The sequence below is a fragment of the Callithrix jacchus genome, chromosome 16 (assembly GCF_049354715.1).
Source record: "Callithrix jacchus isolate 240 chromosome 16, calJac240_pri, whole genome shotgun sequence".
Classification (NCBI taxonomy): domain Eukaryota; kingdom Metazoa; phylum Chordata; class Mammalia; order Primates; family Cebidae; genus Callithrix; species Callithrix jacchus.
In genome coordinates this window covers 74,281,785-74,303,735 of record NC_133517.1, presented here as the reverse complement: position 1 = coordinate 74,303,735, position 21,951 = coordinate 74,281,785, and the positions used below count along the sequence as shown (strand labels likewise).

The following is a 21,951-nucleotide window of genomic DNA, read 5'->3' as shown; positions in this document are numbered from 1 at the left end:
GATCCACCTGCAGAAAACTACGATTCCCAGAAGGCTTTGGGTCCGGGGGCGTGAAGACAGCGCTCAGAAAGGGGCGGAGTCTAAGAGAAAGTCTTTGGTCGATTCCATTGTCCAGAGCGGGAGGGGAAACCTCGGTGGAGTTTGGAAGGAATCCGCCTTCCGATTGGTTGTTAGTAGAAAGAGGGTGGGTGCGGCCGGCGTATGCCGGACCCAGGCCGCCCCGTCTGGTGCTCAAATTTCCCGGGCCAGGAGCGCGGGGCCTGCCGGGAAGGCGTCGGGACGGTTATCCAGCGGGCCGCCGGCGGTGGCGGACGACCTTCGCCATGCAGAGCACGGACCTGGGCAACAAGGAGAGTGGCAAGATATGGCACCGCAAGCCGTCCCCGGCTACGCGGGACGGGTAAAAGCGGTGGCGGGAGGGCGCGGGCTGTGGAGAGAATAGAGGCCAGCGAGAGGGCGCCGGGCAGCGGTCCGGGTTCTGGCTCTGACCCAGCCCCGCATCCGTGGATTAGATGTCCTGCGATGGAACAGGTGGCTCCGGACGCCAGGGTCCGCAGAGACGCCCTTCTGAGTTCTGCGGGGCGGGGGTCTAGTCCAGGACAGCGCGGAGCAGGAGGAGGCAGGTGGTCCTCAGACCTAGTAACTTGCGGCTCTTGGTGTGTGCCAGGACTCTTGCTTTAATGATCACGGTATCCCGCTAGTGTCCCTGGCACATAGTAGATGCTCAGTGAGTATTAACAGTTGGGACTGGAGCAGAACTCTAGGCGGAGATGCGGGGTGGAAGAGCAGGACACTACCCCTTCCAAAGACTGCAGTTTATCCCTCCTTACATCCTTGGATGTGTTCAGACGCGCAAGCATTCATCAACTGTTGAGCGCCTACTGTATGCCAAGCGCGCCTCTAAGCGCTGGGGACGCCGATGGAGCAAAACACACTTAGGTTCTCTGGCGTTTACTGTTGGCTTGTGTGTTAGGGGCAGGGCGTCCATTCTGCATTGCAGGGGGCTCCTAATACGGCCAGCGCTGCATTTCATGCTATTCCGGTTATCTTTCCTGTTTGAGGCTCAGCCTCTTGTGCGATTTCCTGGAAGCCTTTGCTCCAAAGCGGTGCCATTTGGATTTCGATTTCTGCACACGGAGTGATCTTATTGCTTCCAATTCCCTACGATTTCACGGAAATCGCTTGAGTTCCTGTTTCAGTGTGATTCTTGTTTTAGTCGTGATTTTTTTCTTTTCTTTTCTTTTTGAGACGGAGTCTCGCTATGTTGCCAGGCTGGAGTGCAGTGGCGCGATCTCGGCTCACTGCAACCTCCACCTCCCGAGTTAAAGCGATTCTCCTGCCTCAGCCTCCCCAGTACCGGGGCTTATCGGCGCGCGCCACCACGCCCTGCTAATTTTTGTATATTTAGTAGAGACAGGGTTTCACCAGGTTGGCCAGGCTGGTCTTGAACTCCTAGCCTCAGCTGATCCGCCTGTTCTCAGTCTCCCAAAGTGTTGGGATTACAGGTGTGAGCCACCGCGCCCGACCTCTAGTGATTTTTCTATTGATCCTTTGGTTGCTTTTTTTTTTTTTTTTCCTGAGACGGAGTTTCGCGCTTGTTACCCAAGCTGGAGTGCAATGGCGCGATCTCGGCTCACGGCAACCTCCGCCTCCTGGGTTGAGGCAATTCTCCTGCCTCAGCCTCCTGAGTAGCTGGGATTACAGGCACGCGCCACCATGTCCAGCTAAATTTTTGTATATTTTTTAGTAGAGACGGGGTTTCACCATGTTGACCAGGATGGTCTCGATCTCTTGACCTTGTGATCCACCAGCCTCGGCCTCCCAAAGTGCTGGGATTACAGGCTTGAGCCACCGCGCCGGGCCGATCCTTTGGTTGCTTCTTGACCAATCAGACTTTATGTGCCTACTATGTATATCCAAGGTGCGGAGTGAGACATTTTACCAGCAGTTTGGTTCCTGGTTGCTGTCCTCTTTATCAATGCTGCTGTCTCATCAACTAAATTAAATAAAAAATTTTGTCTAAAGTAGGGATTCCTCAGGTTTTTCATTTTCAAATTTTGATTTGGGTAAATACTATCCCCACCTCTGGCATTCTCTAAACATTCTAAAAGTTACAACCAACTCACCTTCTCTTTCTTGCTGGTACAAAATATCTAGATATATGTGCAAGACTCAAAAAGTGAAACAAATGGGCTCATTATCCAAATGTCTTTATTGTTTGCTTCTTCCACTAGAACACAGCTTATCTTTGTGTTAAACCCCATTGATTATGCTGGTTAGACAGGCAGAGAGCTCTGACTTGGAGTCAGATGTTTTTAGTTGAAGTAAATGTTCGTTTACCCACTCTGACCTTGGGCAGGTTAATCACTAAGGCTGTCAGTGGGATAATCAGATTTACCTGACAGGATTGTCTTAGACTTTTGGTGCCCAGTAAATATTTGATATTCTTACTATGTTTGAGAACTGAGGAACTCTGTCAGGCAATCTGTGGGAAACTGAAAGGAAGTTGCTCTAAAATAAATCTTTTACATGTGGTTTACATGAAAAATCAGAGGGGCAGAATGTCGCTGTGGTGATTGCATCTATGTGGTAGGATTATAATTTATTTCTTAGTGTATTTCTATATCATATTTTGAACAATGGCTGTAATTTTGTAGTCAGAACATATAATAAGTGTTATAGAAAAAACACTGGAGGAAAAAGTTGTTTGCTCTGAGTTTAGTTGCCATGGAACATTTTGATATTACTTGTCATTTCTGTATGTTTATTTTTGTGTTTCTAATTCCTTGGGGACTAGATAAAAATAAGCATTGTAAGAATTTTGCTGTTTCCTTTAATGAGTCTAAAAAGCCTTATGTTTAGATAAACATAAAGAAAATGTTTAATCCACTTAATTCAATTTAGCATGCCTTAATGAAGTTATAATGGAGTTAGATGTTTCTAATATAAAATCCAAAAACTAGCCTGGGCGCTGTGGCTCACACCTGTAATAACAGCACTTTGGGAGGCTGAGGTGGGCGGATTAAAAGATCAGGAATTCCAGACCAGTCTGGCCAACATGGTAAAGCCCCGTCTCTACTGAAAAGTAGAAAGGGGAAAAAATTAACCATATTGCTATTACCTGCAGACAGCTGCTATTCATATTTGGCTGCTTTCATCCTTTTTCCCTATATGTAGATTTTTCTTTCTTTTTTTTTTTTTTTTTTTTTTGGAGACAGGATCTTGCAGTGTCATCTAGGCAGGAGTGCAGTGGCGTGATCACAGCTCACTGCAGCCTTGACCTCTCCAGGCTCAGGTGATCCTGTTACCTCAGCCTCCTGAGTAGCTAGGACCATAGGCACATGCACTATCCCTGGCTAGTTTTTTGTAATTTTTCTAGAGACGGGGTTGCTTTTGATTTTTCTTCTTTATTTTTTTCTTTTAATCGTGTGCGTATGTATGTATCAGTGTTTAAAACTTCAGGTTAGGATGTTCTCATTTTCATCTGACAATTTAATCATGGCTGGGCAAGGTGGCTCATACCTGTAATCCCAACACTTTGGGAGGCCAAGGCGAGTGAATCACCTGAGGTCAGGTGTTCGGGACCAGCCTGGCCAACATGATGAAACCTTGTCTCTACTAAAAATACAAAAAGCAAGGCCGGGCGCGGTGGCTCAAGCCTGTAATCCCAGCACTTTGGGAGGCCAAGGCGGGTGGATCACGAGGTCGAGAGATCGAGACCATCCTGGTCAACATGGTGAAACCCTGTCTCTACTAATAATACAAAAAATTAGCTGGGCATGGTGCCGCGTGGCTGTAATCCCAGCTACTCGGGAGGCTGAGGCAGGAGAATTGCCTGAACCCAGGAGGCGGAGGTTGCGGTGAGCTGAGATCACGCCATTGCACTCCAGCCTGGGTAACGAGCAAAACTCCGTCTCAGAAAACAAAAAAAAAACAAAAAGCAGCCGGGCGTGGTGGCATATGCCTGTAATTCCAGCTACTCAGGAGGCTGAGGTAGGAGAATCCCTCGAACCTAGGAGGCAGAGGTTGCAGTGAGCCAAGATCGTGCCACTTGCCCACAGCCTGGGCAACAGAGTGAAGCTCTGTCTCAACAGCAACAACAACCAAAAAAAAAAAAAAAACCCAATATAATTATTACATGTGTGTCTCTAGAAAAAGGTTGAAAAATCTAAACTCTCTTACTCTTTTACGTAGATGTATGATTAATGTGGGTTTTAAAGAATGATTTCTTAAAGCATTTGTTCATTCAGTAGGCATATTTTGAGTGTCTTTTGTGTGTTGTAGGCCAGGTGTTAGAATACAGTAATGAGCAAGCAGTGGTCCTGTCCTTACAGAGCTCACCTGCCAGGGTATTCACGGTAGATACATTAGAAATGAAAGTAAGACTCATGCACACTTAATTCACTGTGAAACATCCCATACACAAACACAAAATCTCATACCATTTATCACTTAATCACAATTTATAAATCTGTTTATATATGTGTGTGTGTGTTTTATTAATGTCTGTCCTTACTACTAAACTGTAATTTCCATTAAAGCAGGGACTATATCAATTATGCCTAGCACCTGGGTGGTTCTGTGTCTGACACAGTGAGTTTTCAAGTATTTGATGAATAAATGAACAGTACCTACTTTGGTAATGAGTAGCTTCTGAACTGTTTTTCTGAAATCCTGGCAAGATTGATTCTAGAGGAGAAACGTGTAGAGCAGTAGCAGTAGGAGAGGGAAGAAGGAATAGACAAAATGCTTTACTTGCCGTATTTTTCATAGTATCAAGTAATACTTGACATAGAATTCAATGTTTGGGTTTTTTTTCTTTGACAGAATTATAGTGAACATCATTCACAACACTTCTGACTACCGTCCAAAAGTTTTGCGATTTTTAAATGTGGCTTTTGATGGCACGGGCGACTGCTTAATTGCTGGAGACCACCAAGGAAATATTTATGTTTTTGACTTGTGTGGAAACAGGTAAGCAGATACTTTTGATATCTATTTATTTAACAGGTTATTAGTTCACTGTTTGTTTTAGTACCTGCTATTCATTATTCATTCAGAAAGATTTATTAAGTTCTGTTATATTTCAGGCACCTTGCAAAATATTGTCATAAGTACTGAAGGAAGAAAGTGGGAAGGGACAGAATGATAATATGGTTCACATTTTAGAGAATCAAAGTGCTGGGTTTAAAAGTATCTCTAGTAGTTTATTTTTTTCTTAAATTTTAAAAAGTCATTATTGCTTTTTTTTTTTTTTTTTTTTTTTTTTCAGTCAGAGCCTTACTCTGTCACCCAGGCTGAAGTGCAGTGGGACCATCTCGGCTCACTACAAACTGCCTCTGGGTTTCAGCGATTTGCCTGCCTTAGCCTCCTGAGTAGCTGGGATTAGACAACTGCCACCACACCCAGGTAATTTTTGTATTTTTAGTAGAGATGGGGTTTCACCATGCTGACCAGGCTGGTCTCAAACTTCTGAGCTCAAGTGATCTGCCTAGCTCAGCCTCCCAAAGTGCTGGGATTATAGGCTTGAGCCACTGTGCCCAGCCCATTATTCTAATTTATCAATTTCTGGTGCATCATCAGGCAATCTAGAAAGAATGCAATTTTCTGTGCACATTTTTATTATGGTGTGCAGATCCAAGAATTTTAAAGAATTGATTTTCATCTGGGCATGGTGGCTCAGGCCTGTAAATCCCAGTACTTTGGGAGGCCAAGGCGGGTGGATCACTTGAGGTCAAGAGTTCAAGACCAGCCGACGTGGTGAAACCCCATGTCTACTAAAATATAAAAATTAGCTGGACGTGGTGTGTGCCTGTAATCCCACTTACTCGGGACAAGAGAATCACTTGAACCCAGGAGGTGGAGATTGCAGTGAGCCAAGATTGCACCACTGCCACTGCACTCCAGCCTGGGTGACAGAGCAAGACTCCGTCTCAAAAAAAAAAAAAAGTTGATTTTCATTCTACTTCCTCGTCTCTTCCCTTGTGAAACAATTTAGTCCGAAAGCAATTAGGTGGGATGGATGGAGGTAGATATTCATGCAGTGGGGTGAGACAGGAAGGAGAGCTGCAGCAGCCCAGCAAGAGAGGCAGAGGGTGTCTGCCTGGGTAATGGGGCAGGGATGGGAAGTTAGTTTATTACAGGGGGCTTTGATCAAATGAATATATAGGTTATGAGGGATAATGAGGTTCACGTTTCTCATTCTTAGAAAAGAGACTTAGAAATATGGAAGGCAGAAAACTAGAATAAACCCTGTGGTATTGTATTGGAATTAGATATATCAGTTTGAACCCCTGTTTTTGAATCTATAGAGATACAGAACTAAATAGAGGTATGTACTAATATATGTACACATATTTGTTAGCTTTGTACAGGCAGAGGGCCTGGGAACAACAGCACACCAGTAGTAATGAATATACCCAGAGTTGAGTTCCTGTTTTCAAAATACCGTTTTCTACCGAAAGGAATCAAGGATATTTGCAGAAATGGCCAACTTCAGAATGTGGACAGGGGAAGTACAGGATGAGCCTGTAACATTTTATAGCCAGAAAGAAGGCACTGTTCAAAGAATGATTGGAATGTGTCAAAAAGACACAGTTGCCAGCTTGAAGGAGCTCCCTCTGGTCATATTGGAGATTCATCCATTGAATAAAATTGAAATCTGTGAGTTCATGTTGTAATCAACAAACAGTTTAATAGAAAATGGATATTGAATAGTCACAAAGTACCTCCCCACAAAATACTTATTAATTATAGAGGAAAAAAAAGAGTAATTATACAATGAAGAAGTGTAGCAAACGCTGCCTTAATCAAACAACTGAAGTTGATATAACCAGTAGTGGAATGAATCAAAGTTTGTGTGCCACCTGATAGGATGCAGTGAAAAGAACACAGCATCATTTCTGTGATATTCCTGCCAAGATATATAACCTGAATCTAATCAGTGGGGTCATCACACAAAGCTAAATTAGGGACATCTAATAAGAAAATTGTCCTGTAATCTCCACAAGGGACAAGGTCATGGAATTTGGGTAAAGACTAAGGAACTCCTAATCTGAGGGATGAATCTGGACGGATCCTTTTGCTATAAAGAACATTATTGGGAAAACTGACAAAATTTGGTTGGAGTTTTAGGATTAGATGTTGGTAACGTATAAATGTAATTTCTTGGTGCTAATGGTTGTATTGTGATTATGTAGGAGAATTTTCTTATAGCAAACTTGATCTTGGTAATTTATTCTCAAATAGTTCAAGAAAAGATGTGACATGTAACTTACTTATCTGTGATTCATTAGGTAAAAATCTGTAAATCATTTTTTCTGCCCTTAGCCAAAAAAGTAATAGGCCCAATTTTTCTACCCTTTATTCTCGCTTCACTTACCTCACCAATTCCCAATCTGAAATCAGTACCACTGTTTATTTTCTCATATCCTAAAACAAATAATAATTGTTGATTGATTTCATAACAGAATAATGAACTTCAACATCAAGGATTCTTTGCACTTTATTTGCTTATCTACTGTACTTTTCCTATTCTCCACCAAGTGTCACAAACCTTTACCAATTTCCTTGTCTCCTTGCTTGGACTCTACTCTTATTCTGACTGCCAGGCCTCCTGATTCATGAGAAAACGGACACCTGCAAGCTTTCCTTTCTCCTTCCCATTGCAGCCTCAAATATATTGTAAGTTCAGCCTCTATTACCTTATTCATAATGTTTGGCCCTCATTAACTTATTCATAAAAACAGGTGATCTTAATTTCTCCCAGTGCTAATCCCTATCTTCTATAGCCTCCCCTGAGACATTGCACCATGAGTGTTACTATTTTGTCTATTGTCCCTTTTTCACTATTGGTTGTTGAGGAGAAAAAATAATTTTCCCTCTACCCCTCTAAATTCTCAACTGGGGCCTTTGTAACAAAAGACAGATTAACAAGAGAAGAATGAACAAGTTATTAATTTGCATCGTGCATGTAACACATGAGAATACCCAGAGTATCCAGGTATGAGACGTTGTCAACTTGTATCATGCATGTAACGTAACAGCATCCAGGTATTACTAACTCAAAAAGCAGCTTATACTCTGGCTTATATAGCATCATCGTTAAAGAACAATACATTTTTAGAGAAGTGACAAGACAAAAGAAAAGGACCTTGAGTCTCTTGGGGCAGCAAGTTGTGGGAATGGAAATCTATGGGAAACTAATGGTAGTTAAAGGCCAGCTATATAGGTTTCTCTGGTGCTATTTCCAGGGTGATAAAGATCTAAAGTCCTCTCCCGTGATCAGTCGTTGTCCTTTCTGGTAGCGAAGGGAAGAGGGACACCTTTGTAAATGTATGCAAATTCATGTAAACTTTTAGACAAGGGCAGAGAGCTTTTCTTTTATCTGTTTTTTCTCAATTCAGCTCAAAATAATCCTTATGCCAAAGTGACCTGTTCTGAGATGGCATGGTCTGCCACCCTTCACTAAAAGCATTGAGCTGAGCAGTTAGTGGCAGAGCTGAGATTTAAAATCAGACTTGATCATAAAGCCTACTATACTAGGCTCCCTCAGAGTCTTCCTAACTGTTCAATCCATTGGTCTCTTTTCAGTTCTCATTTTACTAAAACACTATATACTCTTATCTTCCCATCCTCCCTGAAATTCTTTTCTTTGGCTTCATGCTACAGCTCTGCTGAATTTTCTGCCTCTCTGATCATTTTTCCCCTTGTTTTACTGACTCCTCTTCCAGTGCCTGTCCTTTCAGTGTTGTGCTCCCCAGACAATCTGGCTTTGGCTTACTTCCACATTTCAGCTACTCTTTTTGATAATCTCATCACCATCAAGCCTCAGGCTTCATCTGCCATGTAAATGCTGTTGACTTAGACCTAATTCTGCTACTACTACCTACTAGCAATCTAGGTGGGCTCTCCAGGAGCCACTAGCTTGCATGTAACTCTTGAGCCCTTGAAAAGTGACAGGTCCAAACTGAGACATGAAACATGTGTAAAATTAAAATACACACTGGTTGCAACAGCTGGGGCTGCATTAAAAAAATATATACACTGGATTTTGATGACTTAATGTGATAAAGAGTATAAAATATCTCAATTTTAAACTGATGATTAAATATTGAAATAATGTTTTAGAAACATGTTGAATTAATAAAGTATATTAGTCTGTTCTCACACTAATAAAGACATAGCTGAGACTGGGTAATTTATAAGAAAAGAAATTTAGGCCAGGTGTGCTGGCTCACGTCTATAATCTCAGTACTTTGAGGGGGTGAAGTGAGCAGATCACCTGAGGTTGGGAGTTCGAGACCAGCCTGACCAACATGGAGAAACCCCATCTCTACTAAAAATACAAAAAAAAAAAAAAAATTAGCCAGGCATGGTGGCGCATGCCTGTCATCCCAGGTACTCGGGTGGTTGAGGCAAGAGAATCACCCAAACCTGAGAGATGGAGGTTGCAGTGTGCTGAGATCACACCATTGTACTCCAGCCTGGGCAACAAGAGTGAAACTCCCATCACAAAAAAAATAATAATGAAAGAAAGTAAAAGAAAAGAAAAAGAGGTTTAATGGACTCACAGTTCTATGTAGCTGGGGAGGCCTCACAATCATGGCGGAAGGCAAAGGCACTTCTTACAGGGTGGTAGCAAGAGTGAAATGAAGACCAAGGGAAAGGGATTTCCCCTTATAAAACCCTCACATTTCATGAGACTTATTCACTCCCACGAGAATAGTATGAGGGAAACAGTCCCCATGGTTCAGTTGTCTCCTACTGGATCCCTCAACAATAGGTGGGAATTATGGGAGCCACAATTAAAGATGAGATTTGGATGGGGACAGAGCCAAAGCATATCATATTATTAAGATTAATTTTACCTGCTGCTTCTTACTTTGCTAACATGGCTCCTAGAAAAAATTTAAATTACATATGTAGCCCACGTTCTATTTTTTTCAGACAAGACTCTAGATTAGTTTCACCAGGACCTTAAACAACATGTTTAAAGGCAGATTTATTATTTCCTAGCCCCAAATTTATTCCTCTTTTGCCCAAGTTCAAAAGTTTATTTTTTTGTAAATTAAACTCTAGCTGTGTGCCCAGTACTCTACTGAGCACTCAACATGTATTATTGCATTTAGTCATCACAACTTCATATCTATTCTTATCTTCATTTTACACAAGAGTGAGTCCTGATTCCCCCTCTTCACTCCATGTTTAATGCATAGAGAGTCTCTGCTTGGCTTCTGAAACCTCTCCTATTTGTGCTCCCATATCTCTGGCTGAGATTTTCTGCAGTAACTTTCTTAATGATCTTTATTCCTCATCCCTCCATCCATTTGCCATTGCTGCCAGATCATGTTCCTGAAACGCATGCCTGATTGTGATTCTGCTCTGCTCAACACTTAAAATGGTTTCCTGTTCTGGTAACATCCAACCTCCTTAATATGGCACATAGCACCCTTCATCATCTATTTTTGGCCTAAAATGGTAGCTCATTTTTCTGGGTTTCATTTTCTTCATCTCTAAGGACTCTTTCCATGTGAAATTTATAATTATTGGAAGAATTTCTGATACTAATGCAATGATCTCTTAATAGGTTCAATCTTGTTCAGCGAACAGCACAAGCTTGCACAGCTCTGGCCTTTAATCTTCGTAGGAAATCTGAATTCCTTGTGGCATTAGCTGATTATTCTATTAAATGTTTTGATACAGGTAAGAAGTTCTATTTTTCTTTTGAAGCAGAGTAAAATATAGACTGAAGAACTGCAAGAAGTTTACCAATCTGTGCAGCTTGAGGGAGCAGTCCCCATGACTGCCCTCCCTTCAGACACTGGGTGTGAGCTGGGGGTCCTAGGAGCAGCCTCACTTTATTTAGATCAGTTGACTACAAAGTCAGGGTTTCTGACTACTGTCAGGTTTGATAATTCACTAGAACAACTCACAGAACTCAGGAAAGCACTATACTTAATGATGAGAGTTTTAATAGAGCAAACGGATACAAAGTATAAGTAGCCTAAGGAAGAGATACGTGTGGAGTGGAATCTGGGAGGCTTCCGAAAGGGAAACCTCCATTGTCGTTCAGGGCCGCATTGCCCTCCCAGATAACCCTCCCAGCATTGATGCGTGGCTGGCCATCTGCACCAAGCACTGTTGACACAGGGAGTTGACCCAAGCTTTCGTGTCCAGAGTTGTTACTGAGGCTCCGTTGCATAGGCATGATTGATTGGATTATTCCCCACGTGGCTGGACTCAATTTCCAGCCCTCCTCTCCTCCTAAGAAGTTAGTCTGATGTCACCTGCCCCCAAAGCCCCAAACTTCTAATCACACCTTTGTTGTGTGGCCATCTCCTGCTTTGAGTCTTCTTAGCATAAATATCTGGTATAATGTGAGGGACCCACCAGGAATAACAAAGACACTCCTAAGTCAAGGGTTTAGAGGTTACCTCCCAGGAGCCTAAACAGAAGCCAGACCTCTGTAAAGGTCAAAGTCCTTACCACACAGGTACAGTATCTTTTTTTAATATAGCCTGTGTATTTTATACCACATTATGTTTTTAAATTGAGAACATAGAGTTCTGTAGACTAAACCTATTACTCTTAAAGAGATCTCAATTGTATTTTTTTCTTATTAATATAATCAATGTGTTATAATATTTGGCAGATGTATGAATAATAACAGCACAGCTAGTGATAGCTAACACATAGTGTTTACTTTTTGCCAGGGACTTTCTATGAGTTTATATACATTCATTAATTTTAATCATCATAACCCACAGATATGAATACTGATTTCCTCATTTTGCAGATGAGGAAACTGAGGCACATGGGTAACTTAATCGGAGTCCCACAGTTTATAAGCAGTGGAGCCAGAATTCCAAGCCTAGGTGGTCTGGCTGCAGAGTCACTGCTCTTAATCACTGTACTACACTCTCATCCTACATACAAAGAAGAAAAAAATAGCGATTCTGCAGTAATGCCTACAGACACAGTGTTTTCATGATGGGACTCTCTTTCCAGTCTGTTTTCTCTGTGTACACTTTTTTAATATTCTAACAAATGCATACTTATCCTATCTGTATTGTTTTGTGGGATAATTGTATCGCATTAAAATTCATATAGCATATCTAAAATCAGTGCCTAACATTCCACTGTATAGATGTTTACCATAATTTTTTTTTTTTTTTTTTTTTGAGACGGAGTTTTGCTCTTGTTACCCAGGCTGGAGTGCAATGGTGCGATCTCGGCTCACCGCAACCTCTGCCTCCTGGGTTCAGGCAATTCTCCTGCCTCAGCCTCCTGAGTAGCTGGGATTACAGGCACGCGCCACCATGCCCAGCTAATTTTTTGTATTTTTAGTAGAGATGGGGTTTCACCGTGTTGGCCAGGATGGTCTCCATCTCTTGACCTTGTGATCCACCCGCCTCGGCCTCCCAAAGTGCTGGGATTATAGGCGTGAGCATTTACCATAATTTTTTAACCTATTACCTATTGCTGGACTTTTAAACTGTTTTCAATTTTTGGTGTTACAAACATTGCTGTGACAAAATACCTGAAAAACGAAGTCTTTATAACTCACCCTTCCTGAGATTTCAATATTTTCCTCTTTTTCTTCCTTGCTCCATGTTCTTACAGTTTCTTCTGCTTTACTGAACCCTCCCCCCCAACAAAACTCCTCCCTTAGATACCGTCTCCCTCCTTTCCCCTGTCTGCCAAATTCTGCTTCTTCGCAGTATCCATTGGTGAATTCTGACTCCTGCTTCCCTTACCCCATGCTACTGAGACGTCTGTCTCCAAGGTCCTCAGTAACCTTAAGCCCTGATTGTTTAAGTCATCTTTATACCTTGCATCCTACTTCTCTACAGCATTCAACAATTGAGATTATGTTGAAAGTGTTTGTTTTGTTTTGTTTTAGTTTTCATTCTATTGCCTTGGTTCCCCTCCTGTCTTTCTAACTGCTTCTTAATCATGTCTCCTGCATTCTTTCAGTGGTTCCTTGACTTTTGGATTTTTAACCAATTAAAAAAGTGGAAGAACTCACATAGCTTGTCAACTTTTAATGTTGCTAGTTGACATTGGAAAAAAATACAATTTCATAAAACAAGGGATATTCTTTCAACATAAACAGGGAGTGACAATACAGACGAAGGGGTAGTTAATACTTTAAATTCGACTTTATGAAAAACTCTACTACATTGTCTGTATTTTTCTGTTTCACTGAAGACCAATGGAAAATGTATCATCAACTAATGCCAGACTTCAGAATGGTATTTGGAAACCATCGCTGTTTCCCTAAGGGATTTGTCTGTTTCTCTGTCTTCAGTTTTGACCTACTTTGTATCTTAATGTTTCCCAGATTTATATCTTGCTTTCTGACTATTCTCAAGTTCCATCTTTCTTAGGGGGAAATTCTTATCATAAAAGTAAAACAGGCCTACTGTAGAAAACCTGGAAAAATACAGAAAAGTGTAAAAGAAAATAAGAATCACCTACACTTGCACTTTGGGAGGCCGAGGCGGGTGGATCACGAGGTCAAGAGATCAAGACCATCCTGGTCAACATGGTGAAACCCCGTCTCTACTAAAAATACAAAAAATTAGCTGGGCACGATGGCGCGTGCCTGTAATCCCAGCTATTCAGGAGGCTGAGGGAGGAGAATTGCCTGAACCCAGGAGGCGGAGGTTGCAGTGAGCTGAGATCGCGCCATTGCACTCCAGCCTGGGTAACGAGCGAAACTCCATCTCAAAAAAAAAAAAAGAATCACCTACACTTTTACTCCCAGTGATAATTATCATGAATAGTTTTTGGTGTTTTCCCTACCAGACTCTTTTCTCTGCTTACACAGGTACACACAAGCACCTCAGAATCAAGTTTAAAAGCCAAATGTATTATCATTAGCTCACACTGGTAAATCTGCTCCTCCTCATGTATTTGTTACTACTTTTTATTACCTTATGTTTTTAGAGAGAGAGTTTTGTCATGTTGCCCAGGCTGGTCTCAAATTCCTAGGCTGAAGTGACCTACCTGCCTCAGCCTCCCAAAGTGCTGGGATTGCAGGCATGAGCCACCACCTGGCCCCTCGTTGTGTATTTCTTACAACCACCAACAGTATCACCATCTGCTTAAATAACAGAGCTGGAAGCACTGGAGCCTTCACTTCTTTCATATCTCAGGACATCAACTTGATCACTAATATTTTTGGTTTTCCTCCTTAGTAGCTCTTGAGTTTGTTCTTTCCTCCATTGCCACTTTCTTAGTTTAGGCCCTCCATATCTCCCACCTGGATTGTTACAGCAGCGTATAAACATACAAGAGAAACAAGTCCTTTATGTCCAAATCTTCCTCTCCACATATCCTCACAGTGCTCTTTCTAAAACACAGACTAGATGTCTTTTACATACAGTTATTACCCACAAGAGAAAGCCCAAACTCACTAGCATCGGTTTTGAGGTTATTCTTCATCAAAGCCTTTGTCGGCCTTGTCTCCTGATGCCTCCGTGATAGAGATGTTGCTAACATGTCCCATTGTACACTTCATCAGCTAGCCACAGGCTTCCATTTTTGTGGATGTTAATGGAGGTGTCTCATGTAATACCTAACCACCCACTGGATCAGTTCATCTCTGGTGTTTATATGTAGTGTTATTTCTAGATGTATAGTGTTTTACCTGGGTAACAATCTTGTTTTTTACTACAGTCACCAAGGAGCTAGTTAGCTGGATGAGAGGACATGAATCATCAGTATTTTCAATCTCTGTGCATGCATCAGGGAGATATGCCATCACTACTTCTTCTGATACAGCACAATTATGGGACTTGGATACCTTTCAGAGAAAAAGAAAGCTGAATATTCGCCAGTCTGTGGGTATACAGAAGGTCAGTGAGGGGTACATCTTGGCCTGTTGTGCTTCTCGGGCTAGTTTCTTGGTCAGCAGGATGTATAGATGACGTAAGAGTAATGATTCACTTCGTCCTCACAGCTCTGTAACTCAGCAACCAGCAAAGCAAACTGGCCAACACAAAGATGCTGCCTTCGCTACAATTTATGACTTAGTGAGCTCTTTTTTGAAATTATAGCTCTGTAGCTTCAACTCTCCTAAGGTGAAGGTTGTTTAGTTGATTGGTTTTGTTTTCGTTTTTAACCTTCTGACATTTTGTTATGAAAAATTTGAAATATGCATATTTGTGAGAAGTTTTGGAACACACGTTTACTCAGCATCTAGATTCTACCATTAACATGTTACTGTACTACCCTTTCCTATACACGGTACTATTCTCTCTTATGGGTCTATCCATCTTTCTTTTTTGTTTGTTTGTTTTGAGACAGAGTCTCTCTCTGTCTCCCAGGCTGGAGCGCAGTAACGCGATCTCAGCTTACTGCAACCTCTGCCTCCCAGGTTCAAGCAATTCTCCTGCCTCAGCCTTCCAAGTAGCTGGGAATACAGGCATGCGCCACCACGCCCAGCTAATTTTTGTGTTTTTAGTAGAGACAGAGTTTCACCGTGTTGGCCAGGCTGGTGTCAAACTCCTGACTTCAAGTGATCCACCGATCTCAGCCTCCCAAAGTGCTGGGATTACAGGTGTGAGCCACCACTCACCCAGCCACTCTATCCATCTTTCTGTTCCTCTGTTCGTTGAGAGAGAGAGAGAGAGTGTGTGTGTGTGTGTGTGTGTGTGTGTGTGTGTGTGTGTGTGTTCTGAGACAGGTCTTGCTCTGTCACCCAGGCTGCAGTGTAGTGTTGCAATCATAGCTCACTGCAGCTTTGGGTTCAAGTGATCCTCCTGCCTCAGCCTCCCATGTAGCTGGGACCATAGGCGTGTGCCACCATGCCTAGCTAATTTTTAAATTTTTTATAGAGACAAGGTATTGCTATGTTGCCCAGGCTGGTCTCAAACTCCTGGGCTCAAGCAGTCCTCCTGCCTCTGCCTCCCAAAGTGCTGGGATTACAGGCATGAGCTACCACACCCAGCTGTGTATGTGTTTTAAAGTAAACTTCAGTCATCAGTGTACTTCCCTATAAATAGTTAAGCCTGCACTTAATTTACTAGGGTTCAATATTTGTTGATATAAAATTTACATCAAATGAAATATGTATATCTTAGGTATTCATTTGTTAAATTTGACAAATACACACACCTGTGTAATCTGTGCAGATGTAGCATTGCCATTATCCCAGAAAGTTCCATTGTATCCTTCCCTCGGTGAGCCCACTCTGATGTTTTCCCACCATAGATTAGTGTTGCCTATTCTAAAATTTCATATAAACAGAACTATACAATAATAGTCCATGTAAGGCTTTTTTCACTCAGTATAATGTTGAGATCCATCCATCTATCCTTATTATATTTATTAGTAGTTTGTTCTTTCTTATTGCTGTTTAGAATTCCATTGTTTAAATATACCACTTTTAGAAATCCATCTATTTTGTTTTTTCTAACCATGTAGAAACATATGGTATATGAGCCTCCAATTGTACTCTTGTTCTGAGCCCCACAAATGCCCCAGTTTGGTCCTGTCATTTCTTTTTACAGACAAGCCACCTCTTTGGGCTTCCGTTTCCTGAACAGGAACTTGGGTCTGTGATAACTACCTTACCAGGGCTGGTGAGAAAATGCGATAAAATAAATAATCCATGTCACAGACTTGGCAGTGCGCCAGGCCCTTCTATAGTAGCTCCCATTGTCATTTTGTCCTTTATGTCCTCTGGCTGTCATACCCTATGATTTCCTATGTGACATCCAAACTGGTCTCTTTCATAGGGTTTCCACACTGCTGTTCCCTCCTCCCTCCTTACCACACACAAGGACCTTCCCATTCTCTGCACCTGTCCCCCTTTCTTCAGTTGTGATGATAGCTACTGAAACCCTTACTACTGTTTCAGGCATTGTATTCATAACTTTCCATACATGATCTCAGCTCAGTTCTGACACTACCTCAATGAAGTAGGCAGTGTTTGTTGTTCCCCAAACACAAAGACCCAGGGATCTGGAGATGAAGCATGGCTAGCTACAAGTGCCAGAGCTGGCAGGGTGTGAAGCCAGGGTGGAGTCTTTCTGTAGAGTCAGGCCTCCCCAGTCCTGGGATGGAGTCAAGAAGACTTTGGCTGTCCACTCTTTTTCAGTGGCCCGGTGACCCTTCATCCTCCAAGCCCGGCATCTCTTCAGCTCTAGGGGTCTACCTGTGACTTCCACCCTAAGGATGCAGGCACTTTGTGTCACAATGGCGTGACATTGTCCACGTCATCAATTCTCCCTCCCTCTCTCCCCTTTCTTCTTCCTCTGTCTTCTATTTTTTTTTTCTCTTTGAGAGGGAGTCTGGCTCTGTCACCCAGGCTGGAGTGATCTCGGCTCACTGCAACCTCTGCTTCCTAGATTCAAGCGATTCTTGTGTCTCAGCCTCCTGAGTACCTTGGGATTACAGTCATGCACCATGACAGCTGGCTAATTTTTGGATTTTATTTTTTTGAGACGGAGTCTCAATGTCACCATGCCGGAGTACAGTGGCCTGATCTCGGCTTATTGCAACCTCCACCTCCCAGGTTCAAGCGATTCTCCTGCCTCAGCCTGCTGAGTAGCTGGGATTACAGGCATGCACTACCACGCCCAGCTAATCTTTGTATTTTTAGTAGAGACAGGGTTTCACTATGTTGGACAGGATGGTCTTGATCTCTTGACCTCGTGATCCACCCGCCTTAGGCTCCCAAAGTGTTGGGATTACAGGCATGAGCCACCGCACCTGGCCCTAATTTTTGTATTTTTAGTAGAGACAGGGTTTTGTCATGTTGGCCAGGCTGGTCTCAAATTCCTGGCCTCAAGTGATCCACCCGCCTGATTTCCCAAAGTGCTGGGATTATAGGTGTGAGCCACCGCACCCAGCCTGGGCTCCAGTTCTGTGCCAGGCTTTGGTGTTCAAAATGTTAGGAGTAGAGAAGTCAGGGGAGGATAGAATTATAGGTCTTTCCTCTTGAAAGCTTTCTGTTTGGCTGATTTTATTCAAATGAACACGCAGGCCCAGTTCCTCAAACCACTTCAAATATGGCATTGCTAGGTTGTTCTAGTCCAAGGAAGACCCTGTCTACTTAATGCCCACCATCTTTTGCTTTTAGGGTTTTTTTTTCTTTCTATTTCATTAGCTAAATCCTATTTTCAGGAGTATCTGAGTCTCTTGCGTGATTAATTATTTTGCTTCAGGTTATATGTGCAGTACTACTTTAAATATCTAGGTTATTAACATGAAGAGCTAACAATGCATGTCAACTAAAAATTTACGTTGTAGTCTCCGTGGAAATTCCAGAGTTCTTTAATGTGCTTTTAATAATTAAAAAGAGATAAAAGTTGTGCCAGCTTATTCATTAGGGAGTTAGGCCAAATGTCTTAATAGGTCTTTTCTTCTTTAATTGCTACTTAAATTTTAAGTTTCAAAGAAGAGAACATTGGGAATTGAACCCACAATGGAAACAGTTATGAAACAATGACACATGACACAGAAACCATCTGTTCTTTTCACTGTGAAACTGAACTCAGTATATACTGAATAGCTGCCAATGCTAACCTTGCTGGACATTTAGACATTTTAGTTTAAAAGCAGAACTGTGGAAAATGTATGTGTAGTGTGATGTGTGCATATAGTCTATTAATGTTAGTGCTGTAAGAATCAAAATAAATGTGAAAATGTACGTATAGTGTGATGTGTGCTTATAGTAAATTGTACTAAAATAATAAAACAGGACCAGTCATGGTGGCTTATGCCTGTAATCCCAGCACTTTGGGAGGTTGAGGCAGGTGGATTAACTGAGATCAGGAGTTCAAGAACAGCCTGGCCAACATGGTAAAACTCCATCTCTACTAAAAATACAAAAATTAGCCAGGCATGGTGGTGCACGCCTGTAATCCCAGCTAGTGGGGAGGCTGAGGCAAGAGAATCACTTGACAGGAGGCAGAGGTTGCAGTGAGCCAAGATCGTGCCATTGCTCTCCAGCCTGGGCAACAGAGCAAGACTTTGTCTCAAAAAATAATAATAGTAATAAAATAGAAAAATTTGCTGATAACTTAGCAATAAATTTATGGTTATGGTCTAAGTTATCAGCAGATTTTTCTATTTTTTTCTTTAAGTCTGAGTTTCATTCTTGTTGCCCAGGCTGGAGTGCAATGGTGTGATCTCGGCTCACTGCCACCTTCACTTCTTGGGTTCAGGCAATTCTCCTGCCTTAGCCTCTCAAGTAGCTGGGATTACAGGCATGCACCACCATGTTCAGCTAATTTTGTATATTTTTAGTAGAGATGGGGTTTCTCCATTTTGGCCAGGCTAGTCTCAAACTCCCGACCTTGGGTGATCCGCCCACCTCAGCCTCCCAAAGTGCTGGGATTACAGGCATGAGCCACCATGCCTGGCTCAGCACATTTTTCTTAAAGGACCAGTAAATAATTTTTAACTTTGCAGTTCAAGAGCAAAATTATATAACTATTCAGAATGTAATGAAACCATTTAAAGCCAGTTACCCAGCTACTCTGAAAGCTACCGTGAGAGAATCCCCTGAGCCCAAGAATTCAAGACCAAGATGGGTAACACAGTGAGACCCATCTTGGGGAAAAAAAAATAAAGTGACCATTCTTAGCTCCTGGGCTGTACAAAGACTGGAGATGGGCCAGGTGTTGACCACTTTTGTTGAAAACAGGAAATAACTGTAAGCTCAATATTAAAGTAAAACATTAGGCTTTTTGTTTGTGTTTTTGTTTTTTGAGACAAAATCTGACTCTGTTGCCCAGGCTGGAGTACAGTGGCACGATCTTGGCTCGCTGCAACCTTCGCCTCCCAGGTTCAGGCAAGTCTCCTGCCTCAGCCTCCTGAGTAGCTGGGATTACAGGCATGAGCCACCGCGCCCAGCTAATTTTTGTATTTTTAGTAGGGATGAGATTTCACCATGTTGGTCAGGCTGGTCTTGAACTCCTGACCTCATGATCCACCCGCCTCAGCCTCCCAAAGTGCTGGGATTACAGGCCCAGCCAACATTACTTTTTATTTTTTTCTCCCGTGACACAGCCCTCAAGAGATTCTGAGAACATGTGCCCCTGAAAATGTTAATTCTTATCAAATTCTTACTAAACTCATTTTTATTACAGATTCTGATTCTATATTTTAAATAGAACTTTATTCATTTGTTTTGATGACACATGAGGCCATTAAAGTGACTTGCTTTGGGTCTTTTGTCACGGGTTTCATTTTATGATGTCTCCTTCAATCTCACATTGTCTCCCACTTTTTTTCTCATGACATCGATTTTTTGGAGCAATCAGATCAGTTATCTTAGAAAATGCCCCACATTCTGGAGTCGTGTTTTCTGTTTCATCAGTGTTGTTTAACTTCTCTGTCTTTCACCCTCATTTTCTGTAAACTAGACGTTAAATCTAAAGGCTCGAGTAGATTCATGCTAAACATTTTTGACAAACTATTTACCGTATGTGTAGCATACAAACAGTCACAAATACAGATTGAGCATTCCCAATTCAAAAATCTGAAATCCCAAATGCTCCAAAATTGGAAACATTTTGAGAGCCAGCATGATGCTCAAATATTAAGCTCAAAGGAAATGCTCATTGGAACATTTCAGATTTCAGATTTTTGGATTAGGTATACTCAACTGGTAAATATAATGCAAATATTCCAAAGTCCAAAAAAATCCAGAGCATTTCTTGTTCCACACATTTTGCATAAGGAATCCTCAGCCTTTAAGTACCTCCCTCAGGGTGAGTTTCAGCATTGAGTGTGATAATCTATACAAAGTTAGCACAGTGCTGGTTGTGTAGTAAGTGCTTGGTAAAATTGCAGCTGTTGCTGTCAAGCCTATTATAGGATTATCTCAGTGCAATTAGATAATTTTCTTAAAAAGCTGTGGGGTGCCAGGTACGTTGTCTCATGGCTGTAATCCCAACACTTAAAGAGGCAGGCTGACTTTAAGAGGCACGAAAATCATTTGGGAGATTCCACTGGGCCCAGCAGTTTGAGACCAGCCTGGGCAACATGGCAAAACCTTGTCTCTCTACAAAAAAATACAAAAACTAGCCGAGTGTGGTGGTGGGTGTCTTGTGCCTTCAAGACACAAGAATCGCTTGAACCTAGGAGGCGGAGGTTGCAGTGAGCCAAGATCACACCACTGTGCTGCAGCCTGGGCAACAGAGCGAGCTCCTATCTCAAAAAAATAAAACTGTAGGCTAAATGTTATTCATTCATTTTTTTGGCTACATTATATTAACAATTCAGAAACCCAAGGTGTTCACATAACTCAGTGGCAAAATGCAGTCTGACCTCAATTCATTTGGCAGCAAAATCTGAACTGAATTGACATGAGACAAATATTAATAGATTTGAGTATGGGGTGTTGCCCAGGTTTTCTGGGGGTTCTACATAATGTTATAGAATATACATCATACTACCTATCTAAAATTGGAAATCTGAATTCTGAAACACATTTGGCCCCAAGGGTATACGAAAAGGAACTATGGATCTTTGATTTCAGAGTGTCTTTTTCACTGATTTTTGTAAGCGGTAATAGTAGTAATTAGTAGTAATAGTAATAGATACCAGTTGTTCAGTACGTTCCATGAACCTAGCATTTTACATAGTTATTTTAAAGCTTTAATCCTAAAGAGTAGATACTATTATCCCCATTTTACAAGAAAGGAAACCAAAGTTCAGAAATATTAAGTAATTTGTCCAGAAATATTAAGTAATTTGTTCAGTATCACGTAGTTTAGAAGAGAGTTGCAGTTCAATTTCAAACCTATCTTTATCTAAAGCCTTCTTTATCTAAAGCCTCACTACTTCCCAAGTAAACCGGTTCTACCTCTTCAAATTAGTGCATTTTTATTCTTTTGTTGATGCTTGGAGGTAAGATATTTAGCTCATTAGTTAGGGATTTTGGAATCTCCAGAATTTGTGATTATTGTAGTTCAGTAGGTATCAGAA

At 41.8% G+C, this 21,951-nt stretch overlaps 1 protein-coding gene across 27 annotated transcripts in view; it reads left to right on the top strand.

Annotated features, from left to right (window-relative positions):
* The first annotated feature begins 253 nt into the window (after positions 1–253).
* Positions 254–21,951, top strand: part of TBC1D31 (TBC1 domain family member 31) — a 73,721-nt gene continuing 52,023 nt past the window's right edge. For 8 of the 27 annotated variants that reach the window (XM_078353257.1, XM_078353253.1, XM_078353246.1 and 5 more), the window contains exons 1-4: positions 254–400; positions 4,828–4,974; positions 10,589–10,704; positions 14,686–14,864. Coding sequence is in view for 14 of the 27 variants with exons in the window: in XM_078353246.1 (XP_078209372.1) it covers positions 324–400; positions 4,828–4,974; positions 10,589–10,704; positions 14,686–14,864 (519 nt within the window). In the remaining 13 variants the exon portion in view is untranslated. Of the gene's footprint in view, positions 550–4,827; positions 4,975–5,272; positions 5,410–7,469; positions 7,684–10,588; positions 10,705–14,685; positions 14,865–21,951 lie in introns of those variants that run through there. The other 19 variants (XM_078353254.1, XM_035277543.3, XM_035277542.3 and 16 more) reach the window with 14 other exon arrangements.